The 19,439-nt window shown below is 40.6% G+C and overlaps 2 protein-coding genes and 1 non-coding gene across 4 annotated transcripts in view; all 3 read left to right on the top strand.

The window, feature by feature from the left end:
• Window positions 1-10,644, top strand: part of SEC23B (SEC23 homolog B, COPII coat complex component) — a 42,778-nt gene extending 32,134 nt beyond the window's left edge. The window contains exons 14-19 of the mRNA XM_007525575.3: window positions 1,228-1,305; window positions 3,447-3,608; window positions 5,672-5,758; window positions 8,606-8,761; window positions 9,238-9,303; window positions 10,181-10,644. Of these exons, the coding sequence (XP_007525637.2) occupies window positions 1,228-1,305; window positions 3,447-3,608; window positions 5,672-5,758; window positions 8,606-8,761; window positions 9,238-9,303; window positions 10,181-10,270 (639 nt within the window). The 3' untranslated portion in view covers window positions 10,271-10,644. The remainder of the gene's footprint in view (window positions 1-1,227; window positions 1,306-3,446; window positions 3,609-5,671; window positions 5,759-8,605; window positions 8,762-9,237; window positions 9,304-10,180) is intronic.
• Window positions 10,645-11,207: 563 nt separating this feature from the next.
• Window positions 11,208-11,333, top strand: LOC132542978 (small nucleolar RNA SNORA11). Its single transcript, XR_009544400.1, has one exon. It is a non-coding gene; the product is annotated as a small nucleolar RNA SNORA11 (small nucleolar RNA).
• Window positions 11,334-14,744: 3,411 nt separating this feature from the next.
• SMIM26 (small integral membrane protein 26) lies at window positions 14,745-16,414 on the top strand. 2 transcript variants are annotated; one of them, XM_060186305.1, is made up of 2 exons: window positions 14,745-14,924; window positions 16,100-16,414. In XM_060186305.1, the coding sequence occupies exons 1-2, from the start codon at window positions 14,789-14,791 to the stop codon at window positions 16,264-16,266; spliced, it is 303 nt and encodes a 100-aa protein (XP_060042288.1). In that variant the 5' UTR covers window positions 14,745-14,788; the 3' UTR covers window positions 16,267-16,414. The 2 variants fall into 2 exon arrangements, with proteins under 2 accessions (XP_060042288.1, XP_060042293.1); XM_060186310.1 differs by having other exon boundaries at window positions 14,750-14,906.
• The last annotated feature ends 3,025 nt before the right edge of the window (window positions 16,415-19,439 follow it).

Genomic DNA, 19,439 nt, shown 5'->3' with positions numbered 1-19,439 from the left:
CTTCACTGCCTGTGAAGCAACTCCCCTGCAGGTGGGGAGTCAGGGGCTGGAGCCAGGATCCTTATGCTGGTCCTTGTACTTCACGCCACGTGTGCTACCGCCCAATTCCCTCTTCTCTGCTTTCTTCCAGTGCAATAGCATTTCCCATGTGGTGCCAGGGTTTGAACCTGGACTGTGCATATGGCAAAGCAGATAACTTACCAGGTGAATCTCACACACACACACACATTCTTTTTTTTTTTTTTTTTTTAATACCCAAGACTGTATTCTTAGGGAAAACTGTTCTATAATGGAAGTCCTAATAGGGACTCAAGTTAGAGATCAGCTTTGAACGTAGGCAGGGATTTGGATGACTCTGCCTGGATCTAATGTATCCAAAGTAGCAAGGATGGAATAGGAGACCAAGTATTCACCTGTAAGGAATTCGTAATTAGGAGGCAATAGGAAGACTTGAGGCCCCTGAAGCATGCAGAGGGTTAGTTGGAAAAATAAGACGTAGGTGATAGATTATTTCATCAGGTAAAGGAGAGTGTTTCCTGAAACTGGGGAAGGGTGGGGGGGGGGGTGTCATTTAACTCATGATGCTTGGGCACTCAACATGAGAACAGTGGAAAGGACATTAAATTTGGTAGGAAGAGAAAACTTGTTAGGAACTTTTTAATAATAGTGAACAGGCCCTCTAGTGGCTAGAGCAAATACATGAAATAGTGAAGAAATAAAGGTTCAAAGAGAAAACATTGTTCAGAAATTTGCTGTTTAAAGGAGGACGAAAATTAAATTGTAGGATCAGGGCTTACCTATAAACACTAGGATATCAAGGTCTTTTCTCATAGAAGAGGCTCCTCAGATAAGTCCACTAGCCCCTTACTAGTCAAAGTAGTTTTTACCCTGAATGTCCTAGGAGTTGATTAGAAATGCCAAGTCTCTAGCCACTCAAGTCTGCTTAATGAAAACCTGCATTTTAACAACTGTGGTGAGTTGTCTGTTCATTTGTACTCGAAAAGTGCTGATCTGAGACTGTTACCATTGCTTCCACACTAAGGCTCTTTCCAGGTAACGCTAATTTAAATTTCTTTTTTTTTTAACCAGAGCACTGCTCATCTCTGGCTTATGGCGGTGTGGGGGATTGAACCTGGGACTTGAGAGCCTCAGGCATGAAAGTCTCTTTGCATAACCATTATGCTATACCCTCACCCTAAATTTCTTTTTCTTCGGTTTTCTTTTTAGTGTCAGAAGTTTGGACAATATAACAAAGATGACCCCAATTCTTTCAGATTGTCAGATACCTTCTCTCTGTACCCTCAGGTAAATAGCATATACGTTTAAAAATAACTGCAGAAGGATAAATTGTGATAGAATGAAGCTTGCTGTTCATGGGATGGTGGGAAGACTTGTTTAGAGAATTAGTCTAGGGCCTGCAAAATAGCATACTTTATACATGTGGTTTCTCTCTCTCTCCCTACCTCCCTCTATATAAGAGAGAGGAGGAAAGAAAGGAACAAAGAAAGAAAGGAAGGAAGGGGACTAGAGACATCAGTCTATAGGTGATGAAGGTTGTGCTGCTCCTTTTTCTTTTTTATTTAATAGAAACAGAAATTGAGGGAGAGAGAAAGAAAAGAGAGAGACCTGCAACACTTCTTCAGTGCTAATGAGTTCCCCTTCCCCCATTCAAGTGCAGACTGGCAGCTTGAACCTACATCTTTAAGCACAATAACAAGTACTTACTCTACCAGGCATGCCACCTCCTGGCGCTTGCTTGTGCAGCTCAAGACACATGTTTCTCTGTCTAAGACAGTGCCCTAAATCCTGTAAGAGACAAGAGATGGTATGCAGTCTAAAGAACATGAGTGCAGAAACTTTTTTTTTATGTTGACAAGCCATACATTTCTACTCTAGATACTATACCCATTTCCCAATAATCTCAAAATTATTTTATATATTGGCACCTGTGAACAAGACAGAGAGAGATACAGGGCATCGGACGCCTGACCTCTTGAGCTTTCACTCCATTGCACAGAACTTCCACTTTCAATCTCTGCTGATGTCATTGTAAAATCCTGAGGAAGTTGCCAGCATTATTGACAGATACAATCAAAGTTCACAGATGCCTGCTACTCTTACAGGTCTTCACCGTCATGTTTACAGAGTCAGTAGGAATGGGATAGAAGAGTGGTCCAGAAGTCCAGTCTTCTAAAGATGACTGACCAGAGAGCAGTTTGAATATTAAATGTTCTAAGCATTCTCCATCGTTTTCTCTAGTTGGCAAGAGTTAAAATATAATCCAGGAACTGCTGTCCACACTCACTACGCAGGGCAGCCCCTCCCTGCCCGGCAGCCCCAGCACACAACCGTGGTGCCGGCCACCCAACCACCCGGCGCCCAAATACAGAGCACTGCTCAGTTCTGGCTTATCATGATGCTGGGATTGAGTTTGATCCCTCTGAGCCTCAGGCATGATAATCTGTTGTGTAAAACCACTGTGTTTCTCCTTGGCTCAACACATAAACTAATATGAAAAGACAAAATAGGACTATTAATACTAGCTTGCTGCAAATCTCTAATTTGCAGAAGTTCTGGGTAGACAGTTAACTGGTTATCTTTTTAGAAAATCAAGAAAGTGAAGAAGCATGCATGAACATGCATATAATAATAAAGGAGAACACGGTTAATATGACCAATATTTTATGTTTGTGGTAATTATGTTGCATTATTTCTGGGAACCAAGGATAAACAGATATTGCCCATAACTGCACCATTTGTAAACCAAACATTTGAGAACTTATATTAATGGAAAAGTGAGAGAGAAGTAAGTGAAGTGTAGAGCTTCTGTCAGGACTGTAGCTCTACACTGTCTATATTTACTTGTTCCTACTTTCACTAAATCAATTAGTGATTTAGATTCAGGTCCCCCCTCCCCCCCCACACACACACACCATAATTCTCAATACACTTTGGTTACTCTCTCTCTCTCTGTCCCTCTCTTTGGGGCAAGTTCATAGGTTTAAGTTATTTCTACTCCACAAATGAGTAAAACCATCTGATAGTTTTCTTTCACCACATCATTTGTTTTACTTAGCACAGTCACCACCAGCATTTTGTTTTCTAAAACTCCATTTTCATCTGTAACTGAAGACACTAGAACTTTCTAACACTATGCTATCTCCCTAGCCCTATATTAACCACTTCTAAGTATATAGTTCAGTACTGTTAAATGTATTCATACTGCTGTGTAATTCATCTTGCAAAACTGAAATTATATAAACAAATACCCATTATCCTCTTCCCCTAGCTTCTGGACCACATCATCATTTAACTTTTTCTTTACTATTTCAATTAACCCAGAGGCTTTTTTTGTTGTTGTTGGTTTGGTTCTTTTTTCTCAGAGATGTTAAAATAGGTCTGCTGAGTTTCTAAGGTTACAACTATTTTTTTCTTTGTAAATGCAGTTCATGTTCCATCTTAGAAGATCTCCATTTCTTCAAGTGTTTAACAACAGTCCTGATGAGTCATCATATTACAGGCACCATTTTGCTCGACAAGACCTAACCCAATCTCTCATTATGATCCAACCCATTCTCTATTCCTATTCTTTCCATGGGCCACCAGAGGTAAGACTTTATATGAATACTTTTCTTAGAATTGTAAATACCTTGTATATATTAAATTTTTTTCTGGCAAACTTACTTTTAGTTTTTTTATAGTAATTTACTATTACTGAGTATTAAAACATATGTATAGCACTGCCTGGATATAGTCCAGTGGATAAAGTGCTGGACTGTCAAGCATGAGGTCTTGAGTTTAGTCCCTGGCATTGCATGTGCCAGAAGTGGTGCTCTGGTTCTTTCTCCCCTTTTCTCTCTTTCTGAGGGAAAAAAAATAATAATAAAAATTATATATATATATATTACAGAGAATGGGGAAAAGTTGAAAGTTTTTCCCTTAAACTTGGGAACCAGATAAGGATGTTCACTATATCCACTATTATTCAATATAGCCCTTGAGATAATACAGATTGGAAAGGAAGAAATCAAACTCTCACTATTTGCTAATGACATGATAATACACCAAGAGAACCTCAAAGACTCCACTAAAAAACTACTGGAAATAAGTAATAAATTCAGTAAAGTAGCAGGATATAAAACCAATACACATAAATCTTTGGCTTTTCTGAGTACAAACAAGAAGTCAGAAGAAAGAGCAATAAAAGACTCAATCCCCTTTACAATCAAACCCAAAGAGATAAAATACCTTGGGGTGAATCTCACAAAAGAGGTGAAGGACCTTTATGGGGAAAACTATAGAACATTGTTAGTAGAAATAGAGGACACACAGAAGTGAAAGAACATCCTTTGTTCCTAGATTGGACTGGAAGAATAAACATTATTAAAATGCCATTCTACCAAAAGCAGCCTACAATTTCAATGCAGTCCTATCAAGATTCTAGTGACATTTTTTAAGCAAATTTAACAACTTATCAAAAAATTATGTGGATCTTAAAAGAAAACACAAGTAGAACCTGAAATGGAATTGACGAATCGCACCAAAGTAAAAGACTCTGAGGTGGGTGGGTGGGGAGAATACAGGTCCAAGAAGGATTCAGAGGACTTAGTGGGGGTTGTATTGTTATATGGGCAACTGGGGAATGTTATGCATGTACAAACTATTGTACTTACTGTTGAATGTAAAACATTAATTCCCCAATAAAAAAAGAAAAAAAAAATTGTGTGGATCCACAACAGGCCACAAATTGCCACAACACTATGACAAAAAGGTAAAATATGGAGGTATCACACTCCACAACTTCAGTTTATACTACAAAGAAATAGTAATCAAAAAAGCATGGTACTGGGATAAAAATGGACACTTGAATCAGAATGAAAAGCCTAGAAATGAGCCCACACATATATAACCACCTAGTAAGGTCTCTTCAACAAATGGTGCTGGGAATATTGGACAACCACGTGTAGAAAAGTGAAGTTAGAACACCACCTAACACCATACACCAAGGTCAAGTCAAAATGGATCAAAGATGTGGATATTAGACCAGAAACTCTAAATTAAAAAAAAAAAATTATATTTATTTATTCCCTTTTGTTGCCCTTGTTTTATTGTTGTAGTTATTATTGTTGTTATTGATGTCATTGTTGGATAGGACAGAGAGAAATGGATAGAGATGGGGAAGACAGAGGGGGGAGAGAAAGGTAGACACCTGCAGACCTGCTTCACCGCCTGTGAAGTGATTCTGCACCTGCAGGGAGTCAAACCGGGGGGCTCAAACCGGCATCCTTATGCTGGTCCTTGTGCTTCACGCCACGTGCTTAACCTGCTGCACTACATCCGACTCCTGGGGTTATTTCTTATTCTGATAGCAGAAGATTAATTTCTCTTCCCAACTGACAAGGGATTATTTGGAACTTCTCTCTTTTATAATTTAGAGAATAAGCTGTGTTGAGTCAGGGAGCAGAAAGTGGGAACATGCTATCAAGTAGGAGAACCAGCTTGCCAGGTGCTCTAGTAAACAGTCTTGTACTTGATCTGTGGACACCCTGAACGTGGGATTGGGGGTATTGCCATGTGGGAGCAGAGAGGAGACCAAAGCATCTTTCCATGAGGGCTGGCAGTGGTGAACTTGTTTAAGCGCACATATCACCATCTTTCCCTTTTTCTTTAGCCTGTGCTCCTGGACAGCAGCAGCATTCTAGCTGACAGAATTTTGCTGATGGATACTTTCTTCCAAATTGTCATTTATCTTGGTGAGGTAAGATAATACTCATTTCTTTCCTTACTATTACTATTACTCTTACTTTCTTTAAAAAAACAAAAAAAGGTGTTTATGAGAGAAGAAAGACAGACCAGAGCCCTGGCATATTGTGGTGTCAAACCTTGAACATGTTCAACAGAGAAGCCAGACCTTCTACCTTCTGCACCCAATAATGATCTTGGGTCTATACTCCCAGAGAGAAAAAGAATAGGGAAGCTTCCAGTGGAGGGGATGGGATATGGAACTCTGGTGGTGGGAAATGTATGGAATTTTACTCCTTTTTAATTTTATACATAAATTAAAAAAAAAAACTTTATAAAGAATTGAGCATGTTATCTCGTTGGCCACAGACATCCCACTGCACTATTTCCTCATTCCCTGCTTCTTATAAATTTAGTTTGTATGACATTCAAAACAAGAGATTGGGTTTATGAAACCAAACTATAATGAGTCAGTGACTTTTATTTAACAAATTTTTCAGATTTCTGAAATATTTGTATTTTAAGAATAGTATTTATTGTAAGTAAATCTCAGGTGATCCATTAAACCACTATGTAATATGCCATTTCCTTAGTTGTCAATCAAGATCAATGTGAGCTTTTTACTCACACTATTATCTTTCCAGAGTTATGATGGAGTTACTAGTAACATATATATATATATGTTATATAGTATATATACATATACTATATATAGCATAGCACAGTGAAACTTATGATGCTGGGTCTGTAGTCCCTGGAATGGCTGGCTGATGGCTTTCTTTTTCTTTTCTTTTTTTTTTTTTTCACCAGAGCACTGATCAGCTCTGATTTATGGTGGTGCGAGGGATTGATCCTGGGACTCAACAGTGTTTTCTCCTATTGTACATTTACTTTGGCATGCCTCTTTAATTTTTAGATGCTGTGCATTAGCAGTAATTTCAAATGTACTGAACTTTTGTTTCAGAATTCCCTTAATAACTTAGGAAGAATAGTTGAGGTTTCTCTTTATTTTTTTTCTCCTCCTCTCCCTGGTTCTCTCCCCACCCTGCTTCTGATCGATTTTGCAATCCAGAAGAATTAGGTTTTTTTTTTAAGAATTTATTTATTCATGAGAAAGATAGGCAGAGAGAGAAAGAACCAGACATCACTCTGGTACATTTGCTGCCAGGGATTGAACTCAACCTCATGGTTGAGAATCCAGTGCTTTATCCACTGTACCATCTCCCAGACCATAAGAATTAATTTTTTAATAGGCGTTTTATAACTTTGAACTTTTCTCAGCACTGTGGAAGTTTTCCCATAGATACTAGGCCATCAATAATGGTCCTAGGTTGTGGGCCAGTGGGAAGGCTTCAGGCGTGGTGAAGTAGAGCTGCAGGTGTCTTTCTGTCTCTCAACCTCTCTATCTTCCCCTCCCCTCTCATTTTCTGTCTGTCTCTATCCAATTACAAATAAATTCAGTAAAATTTTTTAAAAGTAGGAATGAGACAAAGTGTTTATCCTAGTTGTTGAGACAGTTTATTCTTTCCAACTTTAACATACTCACTTCTATTCTTCACCTAATTAATGTCCACACATTATTCAAGTGCACTTCAGAATCCAAGAGACTGAGGGAGAGAAATGGGTTCACTTCCTCCCTGTCTGAGTAACTGCTGTGCACTGGAAGGGGGTGTAAACCATGTGCCATTAGGAAGGAGAAGGGGAGATGGATTTGGTGTACACAGCCAACAAATCTCTTTCCTTACTGGGTGTAGGGGGGGAGACTCTAAAGATAGTGGAATTGGAAAGATAGGGGGCCTCTAACTCCTTGGAACAACTAATTTCTTGGCAGTTTAAGCTAGTTGATAGGTTCAGTGAGAAAGGGAACAGGAGGTCTAGCTGATGACCCTCACATTTCTGAGAGAGCTATGCAGGTGTACTTATGTGTGGTTAGGGGGTGTGTGAGCCTGGATACAGCTCTTTGCTCACATGTACTTCTCCTAGTCAGCTTTCCTTCTGAAACTTGTTATTCTTTTTTTGTTTTTTTGTTATTATCATTATTTTACTTATTTTCCATTTTGTTGCCCTTGTTGTTTTTTATCATTGTTGTAGGTATTATTATTGTTGTTATTGATGTCATTTTCGGATAGGACTGAGAGAAATGGAGAAAAGCGGGGAAGACAGAGAGTAGGAGAGAAAGATAGACACCTGCAGCCCTGCTTCACCACTTGTGACGCAACCCCCCTGAAGGTGGGGAGCCGGGGGCTCAAACTGGGATCTTTACACCAGTCTTTGTGCTTCGCGCCATGTGCGATGAACCCACTGTGATGCCTGACCCCCCTCTTTATTTCATTGACTGGGTAGAGACAGCTAGAAATCGAGAGGGAAGGGGGTGACAGAGAGGAAGAGATAGAGACGCCTGCAACACTGCTTCACCACTTGCAAAGCATTCCCCCTGCAGATGGGGACTGGGGGCTTGAACCTGGGTCCTTGAGCATCATAACATGTGCACTCAACCAGGTGCGCCACCACCCGGCTCAGACTTGTCATTCTTAACTTGTCTTCTTCACTGCAAACAGCTTCACCTTATACAAGATGGTTGTGACAGTGTTAAAGTTAAATTCTCAAAGTTGTTATTTCATTGTTTCCACAATAATTTTTTTTAATTTCTTTACTGGGGGATTAATGTTTCACAGTCGACAGTAAATACAGTAGTTTGTACATGCATAACATTTCTCAGTTTTCCACATAACGATACAATCCCCACTTGGTCCTCTGTCATTCTTTTCCAGGACCTGTACTCTCCCCCCCACCCACCCTAGAGTCTTTTACTTTGGTGCAATACACCATCCACGATAATTTTGGTTTGTTTGTTTTGGTGTAGACCATAGCCCAGTGGCGTAAAGCTGGGTACCAGGATATGCCCGAGTATGAAAACTTCAAGCACCTTCTGCAGGCACCATTGGATGATGCTCAAGAAATTCTGCAGGCGCGCTTCCCAATGCCTCGTTACATTAATACGGAGCATGGAGGTAGTCAGGTGAGTGAGCTGAATCCTTGCTCTCATGTGTGTTTGGTTTTATTACATACTTTATGGCTATAAGTCCAAACAGCGCGGCTAATATTTTATGTGGTGGCATAAATTGACATTAGTAAATTTAAAAAAATCATTTTTAATCAGGTTATCACAAACATTGATGTAGGGCATTGCTAAAATAAAATACATACTTACAATGTGCTTGCTATGTCCTGGGCATGACCCAGATTCAAGGCAGCTTTGCTGTTACATTGTCTTTGTGTCTGAGAAAGTTGACTTGGAATAGTGAAACCCCACTGGCGACCAATAAACAAATAACATTATTAGCAATGTTTTAGAAACCCTAATAAATGGAGAGCCTCAAGCTATAGAAATAGGTTTCTGTTGGTTAAAAAAAAAAATGAACACACAAAATATTGTGAAAACTTTTTTTTACTGTTACACTAATATCAATGCCACTTCCTTTCTTTCTTTTTAAGGCTCGATTCCTCTTGTCCAAAGTGAACCCATCCCAAACACACAACAACCTATACGCTTGGGGGCAGGTAAGAAATTATCAGATGTTTTGGGGAGGCCAGACTATTTTTTTAAACACTTGTTTTTAAATCCTATGAACTAGATGGTTTTTTTAAAATATTTATTTATTTATTCCCTTTTGTTGCCCATGTTGCTTTTTTTTATTGATGTAGTTATTATTGTTGTTGTTATTGACGTTGTTCATTGTTAGATAGAACAGAGAGAAATGGAGAAAGGAGGGGGAGAGAAAAACAGACACCTGCAGACCTGCTTCACCACCTGTGAAGCGACTCCCCTGCAGGTGGGGAGCCGGGGGCTCGAACCAGGATCCTTATGCCCATCCTTGCGCTTTGCGCCACGTGCGCTTAACCTGCTGCGCTACCACCCAACTCCCGAACTAGATGGTTTTTGACCCAAAACCAGGACAAGTTGAATATTTTGCTGGGGATATAAATAAATAAATATGAGAAGTGGGGTACCCCAGTGTAGTTCCTACCCGTCCACAATATGCAGTGTAATGGTAAATTCAGGCCAGAGGACAGCACTCTTCCTCCCCACCCTACCTTTGTTTTGGGGGAGGGAGGTATAGGGGGGAAGAGCAGTGCACTGCTCCCCATTTCAAAGATGTCCATTGACTATTGTCCTTCCTGTTATACAGTTCTGGAAACCTTATCCAGGGTCTTATATATGCAAGTGCAGGGCCAAAACATCCAATTCTCTACACTACTGATTCTGCCTCCTCTTCAATTTCTAAGTGGTGCTTCAGTTTAAAACAAAAAATGAATTTAAGTAGAAGATGAGGATGGTGGAATGCTCATAGCAGAGGGGATTCTGGATTTTTCTAAGGCAGAATGAGTCTTAAAGAACCATAATAAACCATAATAAATCTTTGCAATTAAATTTCAGGAAACAGGAGCACCCATCCTAACTGATGATGTTAGCCTGCAGGTGTTCATGGACCATTTGAAGAAGTTGGCTGTTTCTAGTGCCAGTTAAGCTGAGAATTAGCCGGAAATAGAAGAAAACACTGTCAAGTTTTGTTCACAATTATTTTTAAAGACTTAAGAACATTCCTTTCACTTTTCTGGTGGATTTTAATAATCAAAAGAAGTGTTGTAACTCTTTAGATTATAATTTATTTGTATTCCTTGTTTGTGCTCCTTACCTTGTACCATGAAACTATAAGGTCATAAATGTTTTGGTGTTATAGATGGTTTGTATGCTTTTTGTATTCTAACTTGGGTCTGTATAAAATCTGAGATGACGTATTTTGGCAGCTTACTTAAATGAAATTGTTATGATGAGAAAGCAAATAAATCTGAATGAAGAAAGTATGACTAATATAATGCTAATACAGATTTGATTCATGAAACTCTGTGTGTGTAAAGTGATTCCTCTAAGAGGTAAAGTGTTTCCTCTAAGAGGTATTTTCTCAACTTAATTCTCATTTATTCAAGGAAAGGTACAAGATATGAGGAATATTATTGAGGCAGACTGGTGTGGAGTATTGTCCTAACTTGCATGTTTACTTTTTGTGTAAACACTGCAACCCAGAAAAGGCATAAAGAGTGTCCGATGGGAACAGTGACTAACACATTGTTACCACATTTATCTGGTTGGTAACTCAAGTAAGTAATTTGAGTGGATACTGTCTTTTAATCAAAGGAACATATAACTGGTAAATATTTATCCTAGAGAGCATATAACAGCAACAGTTTCTCTCAAGTGTGGTCAGAGCAGGAAACCTGAAGAAAGGGGTTCCTTAGTGGCTGGGTGGTGGTGTACTAGATTGAGTGTACATGTTATCATGTGCAAGGATTCAAGCACTCCTGGCCCCCACTTACAGTGGTGAAGCAGTGCTACAGGTACCTGTCTCTCCCTTTTTATCTCCTCCTTCTCTCTCAATTTCTCTATCTATATCCAATAAATAATTAAAGTATTAAAGAAAGAAAAGAAAAAGGAATGGTTCCTCTGTTTACAACACACTCAACAGAAATCTGGGTTCATTGACAAAGGGTACAAAAACCTTGGCCCAACTATGAACGTATAACCTACGCATATCCTCTAGGAATTTTTGGTGTGGACTCCTGAGTCAGCCCGTCTTGTTTATTTATTTTAATTAATAGTGATTTAATAGTGATTTACAAGATTTTAAGATTACAGGTTAAAAAAAAAAAAGCCTATCTTGCTTTTATTCCACCCACCACAAGTCATTTTGCTATTTTAAATTGCTTTTCCTAAAAAGTGATACTAGTTGATGAATATCTGGATTATTTTCATTGTTTGGCTTAGGAGTCTTAAGTCTGAAGATACTCCATATACATACTCCATATTTGGTACAGATAAGATGTTTTCATTTATTTATTTATATTTTTATTAATCTTATTTTTGAGAGAGATGTAGACACACACACAAACACCAGAGCACTGCTCAGCTCTGGCTTATGGTGTTGCAGGGGATTGAACCTGGGACTTAGGAGCCTCGGGCATGCGAGTGTGTTTGCATAACCATTATGCTGTCTCGCCCGCCCGTTTTCATTTATTTTAATAACTAATAATAATATATATGAGTCATGGTAGCTGTACCAGTATTGCAAAGAGGCTGTGTGCATTTTATAGTCTCACTGCTAAGAGTTCTGATGACAACCCCCCCCAAAGTCTTCCTTTTTCCTCCCTCCCCCCCCACTACACGCTCACTGTCTACATTGGTAGACTGCGACGGACCACTACAGCGGAAGAGCAGCAGGAAGGATCAGGGAACTCCGAAGACGAGCACCCGGTGGGTCAGGAGTCGGTGCAAGGGAGAACAGAATACACCACACTCTGTTGGAGGGTGAATCTGAGCTCAGTTTTTATTCAGCCAGTGAGAGTTTATATATCTTTCAGTCTTACATAAACAATAGCTGAAACAGAAAGTAAAGTTCATTTCTAGATTAGATGGCCTTGAGGTTTTACACAGAAATGTACTTCATGGGGTGATGCATTTCTGAGGAATAGGCTTAGCAGATAGTATTTTATGTAGAGTTTTAACATATTTCATAAGAGGAGGTAAGTATTATTAAGAATTTTTCCTAAAACTTTATGTATTTGATGACCCATAACTTCATACACCTCATTTCCTGTTCATCTATCTAATCTGGGAACAGGGGCTGTTTGTCCCCGATTACACAACATCATTACCATGTACATAATGAAAACAATAATCAGAGTTTCCAATTTAGATCTCCTCAGGATGCCAAGACCCACTCCCAGAATTCTTCCTTGAAGAGAGTTTTCCGGGGTGCTGACCCTGTCAGACCTGTCGTTCTGAAGTTGAGTGGGGCGTGGCAGTAGACATTTCATTAGACCCCAAATTTGTACACCTGCTTGTATTCTTAATTTTTAATCATTCTGATAGGTGTGTATTGATATCTCATTGTGTTATTTGATTTGGGTGCCATCAGTTGAACCTAGGGACACAAGATTTATTTTGGATTAGAGAGGTAGTGTACTTGTTGTGTACCAGCTTTTCATACCTGAGGGCCCAGAAGTTCCAGGTTTAATCCCTAGCTAGAGCTGAGCAATGCTCTGGTCTCATTCTTTAAAAATGATACCCCTCCCCCACCCCGCCATGAGATAGTTTCACATGAGAGAGAGAGAAAAAGAGCCCAGAGAGGTAGCTCACTGATAAGGTATAGTCTAGGCTTGGGTACTTTGGTATTGGAGGAAGCTATGGTACTGTGGTGTCTGAATGAAAAGAAAAAACAAAAACATACTGACTCAGGAGTAAGATTGCTGTGAGGTCCTGGTTCTACAAAAAAGAGAAACTACACTACCAATCTAGTATATGTCAAGTTAAAGATCAGAACTGGGAGCCCTAGGCATGCAAGATTTTAGCACTAGGCAACTAAGCTATTTTCCCCACTGGGCCCGGTGGTGTTTTCTGTGTTTATTGACCATTTTTCTTGTCAAGTGTCCAAATGTGTTCTGTTTTTTTAGTTGGATTGCCTTTTTATAATTGAATTGTTAAGGTGCATGTATGTATCCTTATTATTCTGGATGCAAATCCTTTGTCAAATACCTATTATATTTCATTGTGATGTTTCCTTTTTGTATTGACTGTTTACCAGAGCACTGCTCAGCTCTGGATTATGGTAGTGCAGAGGATTGAACCTGGGACTTTAAGAGCCTCAGGCAGAAGAGTCTCTGCATAACCCTATGCTATCTTCCCCATCCTCCTTAATTGACTTGTGAAGAACCGAACTATTATTGATTGATTATTCTAGACAGAAGCAAAGGGAGAGAGTAGAAGACACCACAGCAGGAAACATCCTTCATTGCAGTGAGGGCTGGGCTCAAACCCGGGTTGGGCAACATGTCAAAGCAACACACTCTCCAAGTGAGCCTTTTCACCAGCCAGAAGAGCCAAAACTTTAATTTTGAAAACAAAACAAGACAAAAACTTTTATTTGAGTGGTCTGGGAGGTAGCACAATGGATAAAGCATTGGACTGTCAAGCATGAGGTCCCGAGTTCAATCCCCAGCAGCACATGTACCAGAATGATGCCTGGTTCTTTCTCTCTCCTACATTTCTCATTAATAAATAAAAAATAAAATAAAAAAATAAAAAATAAAAAAATTTTATTTGAATTATACCTACTGGGTTGTATTTTGTCTTTTTGTATGCTAAGAAAACTTGGCCTATCTCAAACTTAAGGTTTTCTCCTGTATTCTAGGTTTGTAATTTTTGCTGTTCCATTTAAGCCTCTGATTTATTTAAGTTTATTTGGAGGTATGGCAGAACATGTTCCGTCTAGAATGTGGGCCAAATAGACCTAAAGGTCACTGTAAAGCCATAAAAGGAGCAGATGGAGCTAATGTTAGTACTCTTGCTTGATATGGCTGAAACGTAGTTCCTGATAAGACAATTTTCTGAATGTCTATTCTGTGCCAATCACATCACTTTTGCTCTCACATTGTTCAAAGAAAAGTGTAGGTAAGAGAAGAGCTGATAGGTTTTGTTTCCTTTTGTTTTTAGATGTGGGTATAATTGTGTGATGAGGGTAATGGTCAAAAAAATGAAAATGGGTGGAAGAGTGATTTAGAGTGTAACTGGTGTGAAAGGCCTCTAGGCGGCAGTAAAGCATCGGGATCCAGAGTCCAGTGGAAGGATTAGCACGGAGGTAACCAGATTTCCAGAAAGGAAAAAAATGACTGAGTGAATGGGCGAGGTGTAGCCCCATAAATTTGACACCCGACGGAGGAACGAGATTAACTTTTGCATATACTTCGTGAAGCCAAAGGAAGGCAGACGTTAAAAATTCTCTTGATCCCCATCACATGGTACGTTAAGTGTAGACCGGAACTACCATACTTCACGTGGATTTCCAGACTACTCGCCCTAGGGTGCAGCGGGTCATCGCCCGGAAGCAACCTCGCCATTGGACGCGGCGGCGGCGGTGGGTGTGACGTCTGACAGGAAGGCCCGCCTTCGCCCTTGGTCTCCCGGAGCTGTAGGTCTTCCTGGGACGGCGCCATGCTTCCGAACCAAGCCACTTCTTGGTATCGGCGCATGTCGGTTGTTTACGCTCTGGGTGCCTGGACGATGCTGGGCTCTATGATTTTATACGGCAAGAAAGATAAAAAGCCGGCAGGTACTGATACAGTCTTCGGTAGGGGGCGACTTCGTCTGCTGTGCCGTAGCACAGCAAAACGAGCGAAAATGGTTGTGCATAGTCGCTTTTTGTCCTGCAGTCTGGCAGAAGTAGCTGTTAGAGCCTCTCACCTGAATCTTGTTTGTGTACTGAATAAGCCAGCCCCTATACTCAAAATTTAGCGAACCTTTGTAAGGTTCCAGATGGCATTTTAAAGAGCCTGCTCGGGTTTTTTTTAAGAGATGCTGTTTCTGTAACACTGGCCTTACCGCATTTGGCGATTAAATAATTAATTACAGGACTTATACCAGCCACAGCACACTGACATCTTTCTAGTTGCCGGAGCAGAAAAACCCCTTAGTCTTCAAAAGGATACTGGGAATCTCTTAGAGACAGGAAGTAGATTAGTGGTTTCCAGGGACAGAAGGGAAAAAATGACTGGTGATCTTTTAACAGTTATGGGGTTTCTTTTCGTTGATGAAAATATTCTAAAATTGATGGTGGTGTTTGATAGCACAGATCTGAAAATGCTGAAAATCATTGAATTGTGTATTTTAAATAAGATAACTATGATAGTTAGGAATGTTATTCAGTGGTCTGAAAGTACCCATACTCACTGATTGAATACTTAAAAACACTCCAGTGTCTGTAGTCGTCATGTATCATTTGTTTCTTTAAAAATACACAATGTCGGGAGTCGGGCGGTAGCGCAGTGGGTTAAGCGCAAGTGGCGCAAAGCGCAGGGACCTGTTAGGGTCCCAGTTCAAGCCCCCGGCTCCCCACCTGCAAGGGAGTCGCTTCACAGGCGGTGAAGCAGGTCTGCAGGTGTCTATCTGTCTCTCTTCCTCTCTATCTCTCCCTTCTCTTTCAATATCTCTGTCTCTATCCAATAATAAATAAGATTTTTAAAAAAGAACTTTAAAAAATATATACAATGTCAGGAATCTGGGGCTGGGGGGTTAATTCTGGTTTTTCATAATATTTATCTTAATGAGAGAATGAGAGAACCAGACTAACTGGTACATGAGATGCCAGGGTCCAAACTTGGAACCTCATACTTGAGAATCCAGTGTCGTGTCCACTGTGCCACCTTCCAGGCCACTGGAGATGATTTTTACACTTAATAGTTTTATCTCCAAGCCTTTACTAGGAATAATGAGTTTTAAGGCTAACTCAGATATTTTATTTTTAAGGTGATGAAGTACTACAAAGGAATGCACCAATAAATGAATTAACTGAGTCTCCAAAAGGGTTTTATGTGGAAACAATTATCACATATAAAGAAGACTTTGTTCCAATTACTGACAAGATTCTCAGCTATTTGAAATCATGGACTGGTGGCCCTGGACCCAAATCATGATTACTGAATTCTCAAACCCAGGACTTTGGTTCAGTATATTGATTTGAAAGATGCCTCGATTTCTATTTTATGTGTGTGAAAGTGTGTATATTTAATTTTTCTGTAAAATCGAATCTAATAACAGGCAATAAATATTCGTAAAGGTAAACATATTCAAGCACTGTCTGTCTGTACTCACCTGAAGTGAAATTTCACATTGAGCTTCCGTAATAGCTCCCTGGTATGACCAGTTCATGTGACATTTTACAGTTGATTCTTGAACAAGTTGGCTTTGCACTTCACAGAATCACTTACAAGTAGCTTTTTCTGTTAACGTGTCAGTAGGTACAGCCCTATGAATGCACTTTCCATATGATTATCTTTATCTTTCTGAGTGGTGGACAGTGAACTCGGGGCCTCGTATATGTGAGTGCACATCCTACCTATATTCCTGGCTTCCCGTAGACTTTAATTTTCTCTTCCCTATCTTCTTTATAAGGATGCAATATATATTGCAGACAGAAGATTAAGTATCTTATTATTTGCTACCAGGGTTATTACTGGGGCTCAGAGTCAGCACTACGAATTCACCATCAGTGGCCTTTTTTTTCTTTTCTATTTTATTGGATATGGTAGAATATTTATTGAGGGGGGGGAGGAAATAGAGAGGGAGAAAGATAGATACCTGCAAACCTGCTTTATGGCTTGTGAAAGTTTCCCTGCTGCAGGTGGAGAACAAGGGCTTGAACCCAAGTCCTTGCACAACTGGGTGTGCCACTGCCCAGCCCCCAAATAAGCCTTTCTAAGAACCTCTAGGATGTGCTGCTGCAGCTACTGGAAGCTGAGTCTCTCTCAGAGGGGAGGCCTGAAGTTCCCCTTTCATTCCCCCTAGAGATGTTAAGCCAAGGACTGTGTGAGCAAGCTCCCCAGGACAATGGTTACATGAGTCTTAAGGTACCTGACTCTGCTCTGGGTTCATCTTGCACTCAGCGTCTCTGTCAAGCCACAGTCATGGCACCTCAAAACAGTCATCCCTCACAATCCCTGAGGCTCAGAAGTACTGAGCAGCACCCCAGCATGGAGCAGAAGTAAAGATATGACCTGGGCTAGGAGCTGTGTGTCTCAAGCATATCTTATATATAGTAGTGGCCACAGGTCCATGTTCTGCTGCAGTGCCCTTTCGTTCCCAGCCCTCACCTATGACACATTCCCCTCATCAGGAAGCAGAGGAAGGAAAGCTTGAATTGCATGGGGCTCTCAAGGGATACAGGCACCCCACAGTGCAGGACTCAGCCTGGCAGCCTCTGTGCAAATGCCCCTAAAGCACACTGTGACAGGACACCATCCCAGCAGGAGATGGAAAGCAGTTCATCTGGCCATTTGTTCTGCCAGACAGGGAACCGACCAGATGTGAGGTTGCACACTGAGGTTGGAGCAACGTTAGTGGTTTGTCTAGATGTTCAAGGACTGGAAAGAACCAGAATGAAAAGTGGAAACAAGCAACTATGAATCAGATAAATGGTAATAGATCCTTCTGAATGGATAAAAAGAAGTTATTCGAGTTCAAAGTCAATGTTTATAAAGGAACACTTACAATCTGGAGGTTAGGATGGCATTTCTACACTCCCCAGTTAACCCTTTTTCCAGGCTCCCTGACACTCAACCAGCCCAAGAACAATGATGCCATGGTGGCAGGAGTGACAGTTACATGTGGGTTCAGCAACAGGAAGAGCGTCCATTCTCTAAGGACTACCTGGATACAGCTCTGCTTAGAATACACAGCCTCAGCAGCAGAAGTGAACTTCTAGTTCCTGATAAAGAACTCAACAGCAAAAACAAATAAGAAAGCAACCCAATAAAAAAGTTGACAGAGATCTAAAAAGACATTTTTCCAAATCATATATAGTGATAGCCCAGAGACAGGAAGAAGTGCTAAACATCACTTATCATTAGAGACATGTAAATTATTAAAGATACTACTTCATACTAGTGAGAATGGCTTCCACCAATGTCCACTTGGTCGATTCCAAATTATATTCCTCCATGAGGATAATTTTTGGAACCATCCGTTCCACCCCGGTTCCATGGCTGCCAGTTCTTAGCAACATCGCCCCACCAGATATTCGTCGGGATGCGGCATCATCTAAGTTCATTTCCCACGTCTACGCTCGACCGGACCTGCCAATATACTCGGATATCTTCGCCCACCCTGTCCAATGCTTGACGTCTCGTCACCCAATCTGGTCCCCTACGCCTACACTGAACTTCTCTGTTCCAGTCTCTTGGAAACAGATTTGGCAGTCAGCTGAGGTAAAGAACAAACACCTCATCACAGACCCCTGCAAGCGTCAACCCGGCTTTGACCTAGCACGTTATGATTGGGCCCTCCTCAATCGCTATTGAACAGGCCATGGCCAGTGCACCGCTATGTTCCATCGCTGGGGAGCCAGAGACGACCCGAACTGCCCCTGCGGCTACAGACAGACTATGACCCACATAGTCAACGCCTGCCACCTCTCCAGATTCAAAGGAGGTCTCGAAACTTTACATCAGGCTCAACCTGACGCTGTTGACTGGCTACGGAAGAAGGGCAAACGCTAGAAGAAGAACCAAGATTAACAAGTGCTGGCCTGGATGTGGAGAAAAAAGGAACTTTGGTACATTGTTGGTGGAAATGCAAATTGGTGTAGCACTTAAGGAAAACAGTGTGGAGGTCCTTAAATAAAAAAAAAGGGAGAGGCAGGGGTAGATAGCATAATGGTTATGCAAAGAGACTCTCATGCCTGAGGCTCCAAAGTCCCAGGTGTAATCCTCTGCACCACAAGCCAAAGCTGAGTAGTGTACTAGTAAAAACAAACAAAAATGAAGTGGTTTATGATCCTGCAATGCCACTCCTAGGGACTTATTCAAAGGATATGAAGACACTAATTCAAAAGAACGTATGTGCTCCTGTTGATAGCGGCACTATTCACGATATTCCCAAACACGGAATCAGTATAAATTTTCACTGACAGGTGACTGGATGCATAAGTTCTGGGATACATATTCAATATGTGAGAGATGGTTAGGTCTTCAAAGGGGACACGAATAAAACAACTGGTTATTACAAAATTTCTTTTTATAAATTGTTATCTATGACCACCTGTGGGCAGTAGTTTTGTATTCTTTAGTTCTTGCAGTGCTTGCTAATCCTC

Source organism: Erinaceus europaeus, chromosome 1 (genome assembly GCF_950295315.1).
Source record: "Erinaceus europaeus chromosome 1, mEriEur2.1, whole genome shotgun sequence".
In the NCBI taxonomy this organism is placed as follows: domain Eukaryota; kingdom Metazoa; phylum Chordata; class Mammalia; order Eulipotyphla; family Erinaceidae; genus Erinaceus; species Erinaceus europaeus.
This window is presented reverse-complemented; position numbering and strand designations above follow the sequence as displayed.

What these genes read in the sequence shown, in the direction of transcription:
- SMIM26 (XM_060186305.1), top strand. Translation starts at nt 14,789, where the DNA reads ATGCTTCCGAACCAAGCCACTTCTTGGTATCGGCGCATGTCGGTTGTT. An exon ending in AGGTACTGATACAGTCTTCG is followed by an intron (nt 14,925 to 16,099) that starts GTAGGGGGCGAC and finishes TTTATTTTTAAG; the next exon opens with GTGATGAAGTACTACAAAGG.